Here is an 18,454-nt window from a genome sequence, read left to right as displayed (position 1 = left end):
AGTAAGACTGAGAGGTATGCTGATAATCGGCCACGAGGCTGGGGGGCGAGCTGTACGAAGGCGGCAATCCGCATTTGGTTGCTCTTCGGTGCTAATTGACCTCTGAGGCGCAACAACAAGGAACCTCTGCGCCGTCGTCGCATTTCCAGAGGCCCGCGAAGCAAGTCGAACGAGTAAAAGGAGACGGTGGAAGCAGTGGCAGTAAATGACGGTGGTGGCTGCCAGTGGTGTCGTGGTCTCGCTGTCGGGACTCGGCATTGCCGTTCTCAGACATGATGTTCGTGACGTTCAATCCACGCTGAATATATGGTAAAATGATCGTACACTAGTTTAAATAGACAGGTATATCTGGATAGTCAATACAGTGGGTAACGAGCGCATTGCATCCATGAAGTGCACTTTAAATACTGCAGTCAAAAGACGAAGAAATAAGAAATAAGGGACGGAATGACTCAAACTTCCACACTTGCCAATGAGCATATATCCAAGATTAGGACTCACTTCCGCGCATCCGCACCCATCCCCGCAGCCAACCCGGTAGCCAATGCGCTGCCCATCTGCGCACCGATACCGTCTGTGGGCACGAACACCGTCTTCGAGCCAAAGGCCTGCACGCGAGACACCTCCACACGACGCATCTCCATCTCACGGGCGAACTGGTCGTCACGTCTGCATCGGCAGCCGCGCGAATGCGGATCGCCGCTGCCTCTGCCTCTGCTGCGAGGCGAGTCGCTTGCGCCTGTGCCTCAGCCTCGATCTGGACCTTCTGGGCCTCAGCCTTTGCCGCTGCGACGACGCTGTAGGCCTGTGAGTCTGCTGTTGTCTGGAGATATGAGTTAGTACGCGGGGTATGAACCGGGGGAGGTGGATAAGCTGACGTTCTGCGACTGTGCCTTGATCCGTGACACTGCAGCGCGCCTTCTTCTTGCTTGATCCTATTGCTGTTCTCCCGGTCCACATTCTGCATTACAGTATGTATGTCGCTGACATCACGAGACAAAGCAGCGACACTCACGGCCGCTTCGACTTGGGCTTGCAAGGCTCGTGTCGTGAGCCTGTCCATCGTGGATGCAATTTCGCCTTGAATTGTCGGTCGATTACGCTAGTATAATGCATAAGCAAACACCCTTCCGGATTTGTAAATGCGTACCGAGATCCTTCATGACAATGCCATACTCCAGCGCAGCAAAGTGGAGGTCGTCCATTGCCCGGGTCCGCAGCGCGTCAAGGAATGCGCCGTTGGGATCGGTCCGTCGTCCAGGTTGTCTGGGCCCAGCGAGCGCTGCTTCACCATCGAGCTGTAGTCCACTATTTGCGGGGTGTCAGTGAGCATAATTTTAGACGGCTATTTACGTACGATGTGCTACGATCTGCGTGAGGATAGACTGGCATTTGTCGCTAGGTACAATGATTAGCTAGAAGTCCCGCAGAAGCAAGAGAATGAACGGACCGGAGTGCGTCATAAGGGGTGTTGTAGCCATGCATGGTCAGCTATGCAAATCAATGAGCATCCGACTTCAGGTCTTATCGGCTGTGTTACCTTCAACGGTTCTGTGAGTTGCCTAGCATGTACTGTCAGTCGAAGCGCGAATACAATTGTCAATCTCACGTACCACTTCAAGTAGATCGTCAACGCCACGGGGACCTGATCTCTCGTGAAGCTATCGCACAGACAATGAGTTCACCACACGCAGACGCGGCAAGCGATGCACGAACATGTCCTTCGTCGGCATCTCGATCTGGTTCTCGCCGAGCGTGAACAAGCCGCGTAGCGTGACGTTCGGGTTCGTGATGTAGTGCTGCCCAGCCGATAGCTGCTCCAGGTCGTCTCCCTTCTGGAGGATCGCGCAGTTGTTCGCGGGAATGTTCAAGCTACGCGAAAACGGCAACTGTGTTAGCAGGTATGTCGGGTTCGTGAGGCAACAAACGGGTACGTACAAGAGCGCCATGACATAGTCACGCTGCGCACCATCCCGTAAGCTGCTCTTCATCGTTACTTCATGCATCCTGCGAGAATCAAGAAGCTTTAGCGCATACGAGGTTGACATGCAGTAGGACTGACCATCCGAGGATGGCTTGGTGACGTCGTCCTTGATGACGGTGGGGAGATGCGTCTGGTCGACGATCGCGAGCACCCTGTAGGCACCCTCAATCGCGTATGCGACGAACCCGCATTCTTGATCACAAAGATATGATTCTGTTTGACAGTCAGGATCGTTCCGAGGACATCTGGATCGACGTCTGGTTCGTACCTGAGGATCGGATACGACGCCGCCTGAAATCAAATACAATGAATCATCGCGGAAGTGATAGCGAGCTCATCCAAATACTAACCTGGTTCTGAGAGACCTGCACGATTGTCAATCCTTGGAATCGACCACAGTGTCGGACACTAGGCCAAACTGTTAATTCTCGATATAAGTCGGATCCGGATATTGGAGGTGCGTACATCCTTTGGTACCGCACCAATCGCGCGCCCACCAGTTACGAAGCGGCATACCGGGGTACCGCCAGGGCGAGTGAGGATACTGGGCAAACCACCATGGTTGATCAGGCCATTTCCCAGGCGTGACTTCCCTGCCTATCCAATCTGTTGGTCGCTGTGTAAGTGTTCAGATAGACATCCACGTCATTCTAGCAAGCATCAGGGTATTTACCTTGCGTGACAAGATATGGCTGCGTCCTGACTGTGAGGTTCCACACGTCAGCCACACACCATATATCGAGAGGTTTGCATTACCTGCTTCAGTTGTTCGTCTAACTTCTGCAGCGCCCCAATGAGACCGCTCTCCCCAATCGTGATGAAGAATGGTCGGTCAGTCAAATGGGACTCAGGGGTCGCAAAGAAGCTCTTGCTGGGTGGCGTAGAGTGTTGAAGCCCTGTCTTGTGTTTCTCGTCGTACCCGTCAGACGAATATCGCCTTGGCTCGCGCGGGTAGGCTGCAGATGCTGCAGGCGCATCAATCGCGGTGACGCTCTCGCTGGTGACGGTGCCTTCCTTGATCATTGTGGTAGGGAGATCGTGGGTGTGGGGATAGAGGAAGATGACGTCGGATGGTCGAACCTTATATGCTTTCGCGGCATCATTCGCGCGAGATGCGCTTGGTATCTGCCATACAGTGATTCTGCTGTCCAACACATGCGCGCGCCGCCGCGCAGTGCGCAGTCTTGAATGGGACAGTGACAGTTCGGCACCGACTACGCTGGTCATCTGTCCATAAGCAAAATACCCTCAGTTGTCAGGGAATTGCACAGGGATCCGCCCCCCGCCGTATAGTAGCCAAGGAAGCCCACCGGACTGGGCTGGACGGACCCTCACCCTCAAAAGCCGCCGACTTGCAGTGCCTCAGCCGGCAGAGGCAGTGCACCAGTGACTCGGAATAATACAGGGGCATCATGGTAATCACTAGTACTTACGCCGTACGAAGACGAAGGCTAGCTTCCGGTACTGTTCCGGATACAAGCGATGCACAGCAGTCTTGTGGCCAAATGTACCTTCAAAACACTGAGCAAGGCTGTTGCACACTGAGTGCGTGTGCCTTCGGTACCTTGATGCCTTAAGGTAAGTATCTCCGTCCTCGGCGTGCCGTAACAGGAGGTGCACTGCCTCGAGACACGCACCAAACATTTCTGAGCGATTCGAGCAATTGAGTCGGCGTTGACGTTGATTCCAAGTTGATTCCTCTGCATTGGCATCGTCTCGGAGTCTCGGAGTCGGGTCACGATGATGATGAGTCTCGCACAGAGTTTCCATATCTAGGTTAAGTACTTAATTTACTTGGAGCGTACTTACTTGATAAGTACTTATGGCATTTTCTCCCACGGATATCGTCGCTGGCGTCGCGACCCATGCCTTCCTCTCCGGCCAGAAATGTGAGTAGCACAGAGGCGGGAATCTCTTCACTATTCGAGCCAATTACTGGTATATTCTCGTTCAGCCAGCTTGAAGCATTGCATGATCAAATGGAACACATCCGAGTCGGCCCGGGGCCGTCACGTCTGCATGTGGTAATTTACGTATTCTGCTGTCGGTCACAAGGTGGATGGTCCAGGATGTCCGGTCAGAGCCTCGTCCTGCTATTATGCGCGTATAGGGAGGCCATCACCGCTTCACCGCCTGCAACCCTCAGTTCTCACCTCTATCTACAGCCCAGGTTGCGGTGTCATGACCGTAAGGTGAACGAACGCCTGATCAACTTCGTCATTGAGAAGTATAACTAACTCACTTGTTGGCCCTTTATCAAGGCAATACACCCGGCCAAATGGGTTGTATTCCGCCGCCTGTACCATGACAAGTCTTATGGGTACCGCGAGCCTCGACGCTTCAATATGCCTGACTGTGAGTTACTACACCAGACGTCTCTTGCTTGCGAGTAGAAAGCCAGACATCCTCGTGCCATACCAGTGATGAGCCAGATGTTACTGTCTAAAAAGGCGCTCGCTATGTGCCGAAGTCGCTTGGGTCTTGAGGCAATGGCTCATTAATCATTGCTGACCGAGGTCTTCTCGCTCGATGCATCACATACGCAAGTATAGTGTGCTCAGAACGATTCGATATTCTGCCAGTAAATTCGGAAAAAGACCCTTGCAAGGGTGATGCATGGCTCGGCAAGAACTTACTTCAATGTTCTTCCAATTGAACGAAACTCATTCGAACGACTTGCAGATAGCCCCACGCAGCTGCAGAATAGGACTGTGAATGCACCACTCCTGCGCTACGTCGACGCACTCCGAACGCATGGACACCGTGCCGCTCGTATTGATCCCCTTGACCTCCTGCAGAGGGAGGAAGTCGCCGCGCTCAATCCTCGGAGGTATGGACTACACGATGACACACACAAGTACGACGTGAATGGCATCGTCTGGACGCACCCTGTTGGCTCCGCAGCGGACGTGACTGAAGAGTGGGCACTTGGCGAAATCACACAGCACCTGCGCGCGATCTACGTTGGGCGCATCGCGTACGAATATATGCACTCACCATCTAAGACCGAGCGGCTATGGTTCTCGCACATGCTCGAGTCACAGGCACCCAGCCAGGCGGTCTTCGACACGAAGCAGAAGAAGCGCATACAGAAGCTCCTTTCGCACAGCGAGACCTTTGACCAGTTTCTGCAGCTCAAGTTTCCGAATCTCAAGCGGTACGGCTTGGAGGGTGGAGAGTCCATGTTGCCAGCGCTTGACGCGCTCTTCGCTTCTGCGGCGAGAGGTATGTGGCTTGATGTTTTGACGTGAAAGTGGCGCTGACTCTTGCATAGCTGGCGTGGAGAACATCGTACTCGGCATGCCACACAGAGGCCGGCTGAACCTGTTGACAGATCTCCTTCAGTTCTCCCCGGCGGCCCTCTTCCACAAGATCAAAGGCGGCTCTGAGGTTCCGGAAGGTATCGATGCCTCTGGAGACGTCATAAGCCATTTGGGTGCGCACAATTTTCATAGCACTACCGGGGCTTTCGAATGACGTGGCTCGTTACAGTTGCCTCTCCTAACCTTCATTATGATGGCGTAGATGCCCCTCTGCACGTCTCGCTTCTGCCTAACCCATCTCATCTTGGTAAGTGGTGTCACGTATCGCGAAACTAGTTAGATAACCTATTTCGGCAGAGGCCGTCAACCCGGTCGCACTCGGCAAGACACGTGCGAAGCAGTTCGCGCTGTTGAAGCAACTCATTCGCTCTGGCACGCATCCCGACGAGTGCTTCCCTGGAGACAAGGTGATGTGTGTGCAGCTTCACGGCGACGCAAGCTTCACTGGACAAGGCGTGGTCATGGAAGGGCTGAGTCTGAGTATGGACCACTTGACAGGACTGCTTCAGAATCTCGGTGCTAACGTACGTTCATCCAGGCAACTTGCCGCATTACACTGTCGGAGGCACCGTTCACATTGTAGTGAAGTATGACATCCCATTCTCACTAGACGCGCTTGCTCAAGCCTCGAATCAACTACGGAATCTTTTAGTAACAGGTAGAAGTTATCGTTGATCATTTGTAGTTGCCTGGCTAACTCAGAGCAGTATCGGCTATACTACCCCTGCATCCAGCGCACACTCGGGATTGTATTCGTCAGACATTGGGAAGATGATCAACGCTCCGGTGCTTCACGTCAATGGGACTACCCAGAAGGTCAGATCAAGGCGCTCTGTCACGGACGTATCTCATCACTTACTAAGCCCTTTCTTTATGTAGATGTCGCCCGTGCGGTCGAGGTCGCATTCAAGTACAGGAACCATTTTCGCAAAGTAAGAACTCACCGTGACATGCGTACGTGAATCTCGCGAACGATGATTGGCAACAGGACATTATTGTAGACTTGCTCGTGTATCGCCGATGGTACGTTCCGTGAGCTGACGGCAAAACACAACTGACTCCTCCTTAGGGGTCATAATGAACTCGACGAGCCTTCATTCACGCAACCTCTCATGTACGAGAAGATCCGCTCACGAAGCTCCGTCCCTGTTCTGTACGAGAAACAGTTCATCGTACGTCCCTCTCGTCAATCTGCCGCTTCAAAATGACAACCAGTAAAATTCATAGGCAGAGGAGGTTCTGACCGAAGAGGCTGTCACCGCTGTTCGCACGTCTTACAAGGCGTTCCTCACGTCAGAACTGGAAGCTGCCGACTCTCGTCCTCCAGTGAAGGCGGACGCGGTGATGTTCCAGGGTTCGTGGCACGGGATGGTGTGGCCAGCGAGCCCGGATGCTGTTCACGACCCGGAGACTGGTGTGAACCGCGAGACCCTGCTCCGCGTCGGACGCGCTAGTGTCACTGTCCCCGACGGTTTCGTAAGTCTGATGGACTGAGTAACGACTCTCGTCCTGATTGTTGTATCGTTTGCACAGGAGATACACGCACGCTTGCAGCGACATGTCAACAATCGTCTGCGTTCTCTGGAGAAAGGTTCTGGGATAGATTGGGCAACGGCCGAGGTACGATATGCGTTTACCGCGAGATAGACACGTAATCATGTTTCGAAAAAGGCTATAGCTTTCGGGACTCTTATGCTGGATGGCTGCGACGTGCGGATTTCTGGGCAAGACGTCGGTCGGGGCACGTTTAGTCAACGGTTAGTGACCACTCGATGTTATGTGCCCCGGCTGGGCTGCTGATGTGATACGCACCCGCGCAGGCATGCCATGCTCGTCGACCAACGGACCGAAGATGTGATCGTGCCCCTGAATGCTCAAATTCATTGCGAGGGCAGACTCGAACTTGCGAACAGTGAGTGTGATCGATCGTGCTGATGCAGCGTAACGTAGTAATGTCTGCCAATTTGCCAGGCTCGCTCAGCGAACTCGCAGTACTGGGCGTAAGTGATCAGTGATACCACCGCGATTGACTATCTTCATTCGATCCCTCTAGTTCGAATACGGTGTTAGCTGGGAAAGGCCTGACATTCTGCCCATATGGGAAGCGCAGGTGCGTTGATTTTCCCTCGGTTTTGTATGATCTCTAACAACTCCAAAGTTTGGGGATTTCTTCAACGGTGCTCAAGTAAGAAGCTGATGACTCGTTGACTGGCCTTGCTCATAGATCTAGGAATTCCTTTCTAGGTCATCATCGATACTTTCGTTTCCTCGGCGGAGAGTACGCACTAACATGACTTGTAAACCGCATCGTTGGCGCTAATTTCTGAGGCGTTCTACAGCGAAGTGGCTCAGGCAAAGCGGTATCACACTGCTTCTGCCCCATGGGTGCGTATCACTCATTACATTGACATCTGCCCTGTTCAATGACGTGATTTGACCCTGTTGATTTTCGATCCGATAAATGTGGATTAGCCTCGACGGTGCAGGCCCTGAACATTCATCTTCACGTTTGGAGCGGATGTTACAGGTAGGTCCGCTTTTCTCGTTTGCGAATGCTCTCATACTCACCACGACTGGTAGCTCACCAATGATGGCCAAGAATACGATGATCGGCCATCCGCATCAAACGTCAACATGCACGTTGTCTTCCCTACGACACCTGCACAATACTTCCATTTGCTGAGGAGACAATACAAGCGGAACTACAGGAAGCCTCTCGTCGTAGCTTCGCCCAAAGCCTTGCTCCGATTGCCCGTACGTCTGGATGAACAATGGGATACATCTGTTTCTCACCCATCTCCAGGCTGCTTCATCGTCCTTGTCGGATCTCGAAGACAATATTCGTTTCCAGCCAGTTCTCGACGACGTTACTGTCGACAAGTCGAAGATCAAGCGTGTCCTTTGCCTAACTGGCAAGCTTTACTACGAACTGGCGACAGAACGTCACAGGTTGCAAGCACACAATGTTGCTCTCATCAGGATCGAAGAATTGTCCCCGTTTCCCTTCGGGCACCTCGCTCACGTTCTCAATCAGTATGATGCAGCCACCGAGATCGTATGGATACAAGAGGAGCCGATGAATCAAGGCGCATGGCCTCATGTTTCAGAGAGGATTAATGCCGTCCTTCAGCGTTTGGGTCGCACGAACCGCCTCTCGTATGTCGGAAGAGCATCCGACGCGCTTCCTGCCCCTGGAACAAGCAAGATGTATTCGGCGCAGCGGCAGAGCATTCTTCTGACAGCATTTCATGGACTGAAGGCCGAACTCTAGTGGATGCTTGGGTCTGATTCGTACGTACGTACACTACTACTTTGTGCGATGTGTCAATGCTATGAACCTTGTCAACCCGTTATGCCCATATCGCACGGAACTTCTCCTCAAACTCCGTTGTCAGTGCGTGCACCAGTTTGTAGACAGCCCAATCTTGGTCAGAAATCCCCGTCGGACGAGCGAGTTCCTTCTCCAGTCCTTCATCCTCTGAATCACTGTCCCCCTCCGCAGCTAGTCCCTCTTTTGCGACATCTTCATCCTCCGCTGCCTTGATCTTGTTTGCCACGTCTGCATCTTGGGGTGAATCGTCACCGTCATCTTCGCCTGCACCGGTAGGCTCAACGGATGCCTGCCATAATAGCTGTCCAAGACCGGCTCTGATGGACTTCAATGTCAATGTGAAGTCGTCAAGCAGATACCACATATCATTGTCCCGTATTGCGTTTGCTGATTTGAGTGCCGCGGGCTGCCCGTGAATATAGAAATCAAGGATGTAGGCATTGAGCATATAGCTCTGATCCTCAGGGGTCGAATGTGCCGTGAAGAGGCGCATGGACGGAATGGCGTACTGGTTGAGGTGAAGTCCATCTCGGCTGCTCCGGGTGAGTTCTTCCACGGTCTGGTAGTGGTCAGCGTGCCCGGAGTTGGCGATAAACGATGACCTAGCAATAGGTCTTACCGCACATCGATCGAGGCGCTCGATGAACGGAGAAGGTGAGCCGGAGGCGCTTTCGATGTCGCTCAACGGCAGCCTGGAATCTGGGCCCAAGGCATCGCCGTATTGTGTGGCATATGCCAAAGCGTAGCTTGTGAAGATAGACAGAATATCCGAGTCGTGAGCGTTAAGGATGTTCTTCGCATCGTCTGGCAAGGGCGGAAGTATGACCATGGATGGAGATTTCTTGATAACCTGCTGGAGGTTCTCGTCCGTCGCATAGATCCTGGGGAGATATCGACGACCAAATAGATGACATAGCAGGAGCAGCAGTTCTCGCTTGGCAGAGGCCTGATCTGACTGGCAGCATATCCGGTGAACAACCCCGTGGCGAATAAGGGCAATCAGAGCAAGATTCCCTGGTTCAGTGTAGTAGAGATGCGATGCAATTCCAAACAGATTGATGGGGTTGCCTTGGGCGTCCAGCAGACTCGCTCGACGCAAGTAATCGATGCTGAAGCGCATGAAATGGACTATTTGCTCGTTGCCAATGTTAGATCGAAATCCGATGTGTGGTAGGGTGAGAATGCTGACGACAGCCTGTTCAGCGATGGGAGCGTAGTCGGATCCTTGCAGCAGGTTGAAGAGCCGCAGGACCATGGTCGAAGTGAGCGGGAAGTTTCCTCCGAGAGATGGTAGCCTTGACAAGACTAGTCGCTGGCACCTGTCTATGGCGACGCCATAGAAGACGACTTTCCCGAGGAGATCAAACCCTCGTCTACCAGCTTATAGAAACAGTGAGCCATAGTCATAACATACTATATCAATACACCTACCCCGACCGGCGCATTGACGAAACTGAACCGCAGAGATGAACGAGAAGTCTCAAATGTGACGAGCTCTGCGACGTACCATTAGTGCCGTCAGGAAGGGCGAGTCACCGCAGAAGACGGAGGTTCTCGCAGGTGCGTTGATTCCGAGAGCCAATGTTCCTGTAGCGATACTTTGTTACATGCTGGACGAGATCAGACAATGCAGCTACATACCCGTGGCAATCACAACTCGAACAACACCTAGCCGAAACAAACTGTGGGAGAAATGAGCACATTCGAAGCATTTGAGTAGATCACTGCGAGCATACTTACCTCTCCACCAGCGTTCTGTAACGCTTATTCATACCGGAGTGATGCACGCCGACCCCCCTGCGCAACGCGTCCAGCGCCCACTTTGGGACAGATGACCATCGCTCTAGTGAACGCAGCTCCTTCTCTAGATCGGCCTTCGAATACGTAGACGATTTACTGGCAAATGAGAACTGAGGGGACGGGTCTTGGGGATCGAACGAGCTCTCCAAAGTTGTGCTCTCCGACTGCATATCATCGTCGACGTCATCCGCCCGATGCTTTTGTCGCGCCTGTTTCTCTGACTGGCGTTTGCGTGCCGCAGACTGGATCTTCCACATTTCCCACTGGGCCATCTGCCGTCGCCACTCGGGGCTAGTTTCCCTCCATTGTTTCTCGGCCTTGATCAGCTCCACCAGTAGTCTTTCACACATCGTTTCGCATGCCCTCCGATCAAAATTGAAAAGAATGGCGGGCTGCGAACGACATTAGCTTCACGAATGTGCAACTCAGTCTGTGATTGAACCATACCAGATCACCGTTTGCATGCAAGTCGGATACAAGATAGATGAGGTTGTCCATGAACTGGCGACGGCTAGGAATCGCATGATGATCGACCGTCTTCACAACCGGATCGACGAGGTGCCCGATGACCTTGTTCATGACTGAGCGGTCGTCTTGTTGGTCCTCCGTGGCGATAAGTTGATCAACGATCTTCTTCAGATCAGCTTCATAGCGCAGAACATCCTGTTGTTTCAACAGCGAGCCAGCGGCGTTCGCAAAAAGTGGGTAGGGTCCATTTGAAGGCCCAAGTCCGGTAGGCTGTCGGTATGTACACGCAGGGCCTCGTATAGCGAGAGACAATCTGCTGCTTCAAGAGAGAAGTCAGGTGGGATCTCATGTGCGCCAAACGAAAGCAGGGAGACAGGATGCAGGAATCGTGTACGACCGGTGTTCTTGTAGTTGACAAAGCCTTTGAATGTCGCGGGTGACTCGTCTTGCATGATATATGCAAATTTGCGAAGGTGTGAGTACCGATGCGGATGGTGAATGAAGGTGTGCTTGAAATGATGAGCCTCTTGAACGGACTTCAGCCAGTTGTTGAATTCTTCAGGATGTCCGATGGTAGCGGAAAGTCCACTATGAACGCGTCAGATGCTGGACCACATTGCGACATGCAGACAAACGACTGACATTATCGGGCACGGCGCGAAGAGTAGAATCTGCTCCCATACAGCGCCGCCTTCTTGTTGTCCTATGCAGTGAATTTCGTCCAGGATGATCCTAGAAAGGCTTATGTTATTCATTGCCATGTGCCACAGTGAGTCGAACACATACCGTTTGATATGAGGGGTCCATATGCGAGCCAGAGGAGGCGAGAGGAGCATGATCGCGAGCATCTCTGGCACGGTGACAAGAATCTGGCACTTCTGAGGATCGTGTATCCGGTAGTCCCTGGTATGTATGGCCCAACAGCTCCCTAGATGATGCAATGTCAGATGAGAATGTGTGACCGGCACTGTTTAAGACGGCGGCACACTCACGTCCTCTGAGTTCCTTCCTATACCGGGCATACACCTCCGCGGCGATCTGATTGACGAGAGCCTTCGTTGGTGCGACGTATACTAGGATGCCTTCGTCTGACTGCCTGAGTACTTGCTCCATAGCATAGTACGAGATGAAAGTCTTGCCAGCACTGGTCGGCGCTGAAATTGTTCCCAATCAGCCTATCGAGAACGTTAGTACAGGGCTATTGCATCACTCACCAACGACAAGAACAGACTGATTGTCGTCCAAGCAGTCAAGGACATTCCGTTGCCAGGCGTCAGGCTTGAAAGGGACCCTAGGATCATACTGGCTATCCATGCTACGGTCCATGAATTCGCCGAACAGACGAAGTTGCCATACGACAGGATCTTCGCAATGCGCATGAACTTGTGCATGGCCGACTTGGTCTTTGACTTCACCAGTCTGACAAACTTGAAAGCCAGTGCCCGGTCGACGTCCGCTCGCCCAGGCGGCGATGCCTTCAGATCGCTGATCACAGACGACAAGCCGATAACGCCAAGACACATGTCGAGGATATCGGCTGCGACGGGGAAAAGGTTGGGCTGCTGATACGTATCCTTGACCATCCGCAAGATCGCGACGGTATTCCTGTCTCGCACGGCCGCGGTGTCGCGTTTATCATCATCGATCCAACGGAGGAACTCCAGGTGTATACGGAAGAGACGCACTTCCACCGCAAGCCAGCCCTCGGACGTCCGCCTGTTCCGCTGGATATTGTCAATGTGGCTGATCTGCTCGGACGTAGACATGGAAGCAACGGTCTCGAGCTGCTCCTTCCACCATGGCACGTTCGAGTCGTCCATCTTGGTCTGCTTCTTCTCATTGTTTGCCAGTCGGATCTTGTCCGCGGAAGATACGTGCTCTTTCTTTCCCTTCTTCGACTGCTGAACTGGCGGCTTTGCCTGCTGCGCGGTGAGCATCATGAGTTGCGAATTCTGTGATTACATACCTGTATGGTACGCGGAGCTTGTCGTCGTGCCTGGGAACCGACTGGCAGGATGAGCATGCGCTCGAGCGGTATACCAAACACTCCCGTCAAGGTCTGCGCCTGGCGTTCCATAGAGGCCATGAAATGCTGAGAGCGACGCAGCGCCTTGTAGCGCTGAACAGCATCCATCGGCTGGTACGCCTCTCCACCCAAATGCGCAGGCAAGATAGCGCGCTTGTGATTATGCCAGTGATACACGTCGTTGAAGATCGTGTTGAAGTCGAGGTGACCTCTGAGCTCGGGTGGATCCTCGGCTTCAACATCGACACAGACGGCAGCGAGGTGATCGTCAAAGACACTGTTGCTAAACGGGAGGAGTGCCTGCACCGTTGGCGCGCTCTCGGTACCTTCTGGTGATTGAACAGGGCGGGGAAAGCGGGCGCCAAAGGCAGCAAAGTCGCATTCGCCAAGGCCGGCAGACGACCACAGGGTAGCCAGGCGCGAGCCGACCGCATCACCAAGAAGTGCGGAAGGCGACAGCTCAGTATGTGTCATGGCGAAGTTCAAGAAGGCGACATATACATGGCCATCAACATCGGGAGAGCTGCGAGTCAAAACACTCTCCAGAGCGAGGAACGCCGTCGACAAGAAATCGCCGACGAGCATCTCGCTCAGCTCAGGGTGTAAGGCCTCGAGCTTCTGTGCCCGTTGCTGGACAGAAAGTGCAGGAACGACGAGGAGGTGCGCAGCGAAGGCGTACAGTAGTTCCGCCATCCCCGCTCGGCGAAGGTCCAGCGCAGACGACATCCTCTTCAAGACCATGGCTAGCCATTTCTCGGAAGGCGCTGGTAGGCTCTGCGGCGCAAAGGTGGCCAAGGGAAGAACCGGAAGACCATGCCGCACATGGGATTCACGCGCTTCCAATGCCTTCGCCGCCGCGCTGCTTGCAGCCCACAACGCCCTAGGGAGTCCGCTTCGCGCTTTCGGGTCGTGACGTTGCTCGTAGATGAACGTCATGATCTGTACAAGAACCAGATCAGTTCGAGAGTGTACTCTCGGGGCCTATGCCCGACGTCACCTTCGAGTCTCGGTACTCCGCACCATGGAGAAGTGCTACCGTGGTACCCTGGGCCAGAAGGTCGAACATGAATGCGCGCTGGACGAGCAAAGCTTCGGCCTGGAGCAACTCGTCATCTGGGTCGCGATCGACGAGTCCTCCGTCATTCGTCATCACGAACATCGGCTGCGCAGCGGTCACTTGAGTGTGTCGATAACTACATTGGTCAGAGTGCTTACTTTCGTCATGCGTTGATATCTCGACCATTCCGGGTCCTGCAGGTTCTCAAATGTATGTACCGGTGTATCAAGATGTCTCAGGTGTTTGAACAACATCACGCGAGCCAAGTTCCTGGACGTATGCACGTATTCCGATTGGCCTGTCTGTATCGTCAGATGCCGGTTGTCTGAAATGGCAGTAAGCATAGGACACGAGACGCAACAGAATTAGAGTGCCTTACCATGCCAGAATACGATCTCAAATGTTGCACAGCGTATCTTGAACTCATTCAGCATTCGCTCAAGAGAGTACACGGCGTGTAAGATTTGAAAGCTAGGCTCTGCGTGAAATGGTATGGATCGGTAACTAATTAACACGAGAGATCAAGGCACGTACGAGCATCCCGCCCTAGAGCAAGTAACGGGTCGTTCAGAACCTCTTGCAACAACGCTTCACCTGACATGAAGACCGTAAGTCGTAGCCTCTGTGCTCATAGATCAAAGGACGCACCATCGAGAACGAACAGCTCGCTCCCGGCATAGTCTCCAATCAAGTCCATCCATCGTCCGCGCCTGCTCGTCAAGGTATACCATTGGCTGTCGATGTATCTCAACGCTTCCTTGGCCACCGGCAGCTTTGGTAGCGAAAAGGTCGTCGCGTTTGCTGCTTGTTCGAAGCCATCCAAATCCATGATGGTGGTAAGGATGAGAGCAGAGAGGGGCTACCTTGCTGGCCGTGACTTCGCTGCGGCGTGGCGAACACGATGTTAAGTGAGAAGTCGGCGTGCCTACCCTTGAACCTTGTTCAATTGCGCTTCGAATAGCCGTCCGGTCGGGTGTGACTTGATCGTCCGAACCTTGATGTGGTGCTGATGCGACCATTGAATTGGACCATTATTCATGAGCTCGATGAAAACCGACGGTGGTGATCTACAACGAGTAATTAGTAGGTGTACTGTGCTCGAAACGCATCTCGATGCGCCCTACTCGACCTGCTACTCGACTTATCCTGCAGACGCGAACCGTCTTGTCGCGCCAACGTGCTGGAGTCGGAATCACGCATAGAGAGAACTGGGGAAAGATTCAATAGGGGAACGAGCGACATGGCCCAGTACTAATACACATGAGTGAGTCGAGTGCTATGGAAGTGCGAGAGAAACTGAGAAAAGTAGAGCAGGAATGGAAGACGTCGGCGAGGAGAGAGGGTTCGAAAGAAACGTGACGCATGAAAGGACGGGTGACGGATCGGGAAGGAATGATACCGGAAAAGGAAATTATTGAACATATTTTCTCCGCCACATGCGTGTCCGAACCATTTCGTCGCTGACACGACGTTCGATGTTATGTTGCTGGTTAACTTGCAGATAATCACATCTTCCCAATTGGAGGTCCTTGGGAATCCCCGCGCGCGCCCTGCTGACGTTACCCTGCCCCGTGAGTTGCCCCCGCCCTTTTGTGCGCTCTGTCGTGTCTGCGGCGATGTATATGCGTACGCGTGCGCGCTGCACACGCATACTGTCCCCCATGCGGTTGTGCACGACACCGCACGCGCGCTTTTTCGCTCGCCTACGTACGACCCGCGCCCATCTGAGTGCATTCAACACTCCCGTTGCGCAAAAGACGTTTGCGCGCACTGCGCCCTCGCGCTTGAGGCCGCGCTTGAGATTCTTGACCTGATGCGCATGTGTATGCCCCCACATCATGTCGTCTCCTGTCACACCGTCGTCGCCCGCCACCGATACCACGTCCCTTCGCAGATAACTCCCTCTCCCTCTCTCTCTCTCGGGCCCGTCGATGCGGCACTCACTCGCCCAATGTCTTCGCGCTCATTCCCTTGGCTGCGCAGGTGATCCCGGCGTGGAGAACGCCAACGCGCTCGCGTTCCTGGTTTCTTGTTCCCTCCGCACGTCGCGTGAGTGTCGTGTGAGCCTTGCGGAACATGTACAGATCCGAGCTGGTCACTTGACCGTGAAGTCGATGATTGTAGTGTACCAATAACATCGCTGGCAGTATGCTCCGGAAAGCTGTAATGACATCATCACTTTTCAATAGAACGGTAGGAAACCGGCCCGCCGTACATACAGCAATACAGAAGACCGGAAAACCTGATAATGGACATGCGAAGCGGGGAGAGGATGCGGAGATGTCTGAGGGATGTCGCAGTCAGATGGCTGCAAACGACCGATCCAATGATTGCATACGAGATGACCTGAAATTAATGACATACCTCTAGTCATTTGCCGTATGCCGCGAGACCATACAATCGCTCTCCTCGACTGCGTCAGGGACATCGAGTTCACCTCACATACACACGATCTCCTCCATCGTTGGCCGCTTCAGTGGATCGTCTACCACAAGCTTGTCCGCGAAGTCCATCAGCCGCTTGGACCCCGCGTCGTAAGACATTTCCTGCGCCACCCTACCGAGTGAATACACGTCCGCCCGTAGCGGCCAGAACCTCTCTCCCTTTTCTGCCTCGGGGGCTATGTACCCTTTCGTCCCTCTTACCCATCCCTTGTACCACGGCTTGGGGCTCTTCACGCGCATGGCGGAACCGAAGTCGATGATGGTCAGTCGTCCGCCCGTGGGAGGTATCACGATGTTCTCGGGCTTCAAGTCCAGGTGTGCGATGTTGTGTGCGTGCAGGAAAGCCACCGCTTCGAACAGCTCGCGGGCGATCTCATCGACGTGCTTCCAAAGATAGGTCAAATCTAGGTCGGTGATGGGATGACCGACTGCCGGCATGAAGATGACCGTGCCCTTGTCCGTGGGCAAGTAGTCGGTAGGTCTGATGATGTGGTTGGTAGGGGGTTCAATGGCGGCAAGTTCCTTGAAGGGACGAGCTTGAGGTACTGTATCCGATGGCATCCCAGATGTGCATGTCGACGATCAGTGCCAGATCGTCACGCTATGAGGAAATCGGTGTCAACAACCTGATGACAATACGATGATGGAGTCTCACCCCCGATGCCATGGTGAGCAGCGTCGGTTTGCGATAAATCTTGCGCGCCAGTGCACGGACTTCAGTAGACATAAAAACCCCCAGGTGTTCGAACCCCTCGTAACATGCTTCTTCGTCTTCGGGCTCATCATCGTCACGGTGTTCACCGATGATGGGGAGAGGAGGGCGGACTCGCTGGTGAGAGGCCCTCGGTGTTCTGCCCACGTTCGGCCGGCTTGTGAAGGAGTGCATAGGCTTAGCGGCTGCATCAACATCGGACAGAAGTCTTGTCATCGTGTCGTCCAACTCCGCAATGGACTCCTCTGCGACTTTCCGCAGAATGTACAAGCTACGCAGGAAATTCACGGCATCTGAGTCGTATGACAACTCAAATGTGGTCTTGAAGTAGTTGACCCGGGGCTGCAATGACGCAAATTTCAGTGCCTATCTCACAGTTTGCCCTGTCACAACGATGGCCGTACCTCGGTGCTGCTGGCCTGATGCAACACGTATACCTCCGCTTCAAGCTGCTTGGTGAAGTAGATTGCAGTGACGAAGAACGGCTTTTGCGAGGTAGTCTTCCGAAGATGATGTCCAACACGAGCGGCGACGATAGCTTCGACCAGCATCCGCCATCGGTCCTCCACATTGTCCTGTGAGACCACCTCACTGATAATGAGGGGGCACTTGTATGCAACCGACGTAACACTCCAGTCGTTTTTGGGTTTCAAAGTGACCCAATCTCCAGACACTGGATCATGGATGAGGATCGGGAACCGCCATTGCGATTGCCTGGGCACAATGAATTATTAGCGATGTTTGTCAACACTGCCGGAACACGCACTCTTCATACGTGAGCGTGTTCCCTCTTTGTTGCATGAACAAAATCGCGAAGCAGCGTGCTTGCCTTCAATGACGATGAATTGTCAGCCGCGACTCGACTCCGATCTTGCTGGAACAAACGAAATTGAATGCAGTGATGTCTCGGGTCGTAGCAAGAATATAGTCGGTGTGAGACAGTGAACTAGGGGGGTCATCCGCAGAGACAAACATGCTACCGAAAAGGGGCTGAGAACGAGCGGCCGCTAGCTCCCTGTCGTCCTCATTCATCTGCTGTATTGTTTGTCATGTGCAGTGAGCGATGGAAGGAAGAGAAGCTAGTAGCTAGCCAACCTCGTTGATGATCAGTTTGCTCTCTCGCAACCTGTTGATCACAGTACGAAGCTCTGGTGTTCGTTCTTCGACTCCGTGATTTGCATACACATCGCCTGCATTCCATCGTCCCAGCTTTCCGACTCGTACATTGAGGCTCGGAAAGAAGTCGCCATAAGTTGATTGAAGCAGCTCCAATGCGGCTGCCGAGGAAGCTGGATGAAGAATCGAGTGT

General features: G+C 53.4%; 4 protein-coding genes across 4 annotated transcripts; 1 reads left to right on the top strand and 3 right to left on the bottom strand.

Moving 5' to 3' along the window:
* Positions 1 to 282: 282 nt before the first annotated feature.
* Positions 283 to 3,038, bottom strand: B0H18DRAFT_985041 (uncharacterized protein). Its single transcript, XM_048044708.1, has 19 exons — positions 2,741 to 3,038; positions 2,658 to 2,687; positions 2,450 to 2,600; positions 2,379 to 2,392; positions 2,331 to 2,349; positions 2,253 to 2,275; positions 2,186 to 2,197; positions 2,059 to 2,147; positions 1,939 to 2,007; positions 1,717 to 1,872; positions 1,614 to 1,661; positions 1,541 to 1,562; positions 1,451 to 1,491; positions 1,358 to 1,398; positions 1,151 to 1,282; positions 1,016 to 1,080; positions 907 to 961; positions 668 to 816; positions 283 to 644 (listed from the first exon to the last, which is right to left on the bottom strand). The coding sequence occupies exons 1-19, from the start codon at positions 3,005 to 3,007 to the stop codon at positions 498 to 500; spliced, it is 1,530 nt and encodes a 509-aa protein (XP_047897631.1). The 5' UTR covers positions 3,008 to 3,038; the 3' UTR covers positions 283 to 497.
* Positions 3,039 to 3,849: 811 nt separating this feature from the next.
* Positions 3,850 to 8,618, top strand: B0H18DRAFT_1199058 (dehydrogenase E1 and transketolase domain-containing protein 1; the record flags this gene model as incomplete). Its single annotated transcript, XM_048036107.1, has 23 exons — positions 3,850 to 3,873; positions 4,246 to 4,339; positions 4,667 to 5,209; positions 5,259 to 5,420; positions 5,477 to 5,554; positions 5,605 to 5,787; positions 5,846 to 5,889; positions 6,010 to 6,123; positions 6,171 to 6,239; positions 6,296 to 6,330; positions 6,377 to 6,479; positions 6,535 to 6,783; positions 6,841 to 6,927; positions 6,979 to 7,064; positions 7,128 to 7,219; positions 7,279 to 7,307; positions 7,361 to 7,417; positions 7,466 to 7,492; positions 7,552 to 7,585; positions 7,647 to 7,692; positions 7,780 to 7,834; positions 7,888 to 8,061; positions 8,111 to 8,618. 23 exons carry the CDS (start codon positions 3,850 to 3,852, stop codon positions 8,576 to 8,578), a joined length of 2,853 nt encoding a protein of 950 aa, XP_047897630.1. The 3' UTR covers positions 8,579 to 8,618.
* A 39-nt stretch (positions 8,619 to 8,657) lies between these two features.
* Positions 8,658 to 14,818, bottom strand: B0H18DRAFT_1115632 (P-loop containing nucleoside triphosphate hydrolase protein; the record flags this gene model as incomplete). Its single annotated transcript, XM_048033293.1, has 18 exons — positions 8,658 to 10,018; positions 10,070 to 10,091; positions 10,146 to 10,225; positions 10,280 to 10,320; positions 10,379 to 10,830; positions 10,886 to 11,101; positions 11,191 to 11,494; positions 11,549 to 11,638; positions 11,693 to 11,834; positions 11,899 to 12,060; positions 12,121 to 12,221; positions 12,263 to 12,825; positions 12,873 to 13,871; positions 13,930 to 14,094; positions 14,148 to 14,314; positions 14,369 to 14,467; positions 14,524 to 14,583; positions 14,638 to 14,818. 18 exons carry the CDS (start codon positions 14,816 to 14,818, stop codon positions 8,658 to 8,660), a joined length of 5,205 nt encoding a protein of 1,734 aa, XP_047897629.1.
* A 1,609-nt stretch (positions 14,819 to 16,427) lies between these two features.
* Positions 16,428 to 17,946, bottom strand: B0H18DRAFT_1115631 (kinase-like domain-containing protein; the record flags this gene model as incomplete). Its single annotated transcript, XM_048033292.1, has 5 exons — positions 16,428 to 16,955; positions 17,014 to 17,034; positions 17,089 to 17,487; positions 17,550 to 17,859; positions 17,912 to 17,946. 5 exons carry the CDS (start codon positions 17,944 to 17,946, stop codon positions 16,428 to 16,430), a joined length of 1,293 nt encoding a protein of 430 aa, XP_047897628.1.
* Positions 17,947 to 18,454: the final 508 nt, after the last annotated feature.

The sequence above is a fragment of the Fomitopsis serialis genome, assembly GCF_022376445.1.
Source record: "Fomitopsis serialis strain Sig1Antser10 chromosome Unknown B0H18scaffold_9, whole genome shotgun sequence".
In the NCBI taxonomy this organism is placed as follows: Eukaryota; Fungi; Basidiomycota; class Agaricomycetes; order Polyporales; family Fomitopsidaceae; genus Fomitopsis; species Fomitopsis serialis.
The sequence above is the reverse complement of the archived record's forward strand: the minus strand, read 5'-3'. Positions and strand labels throughout refer to the sequence as shown.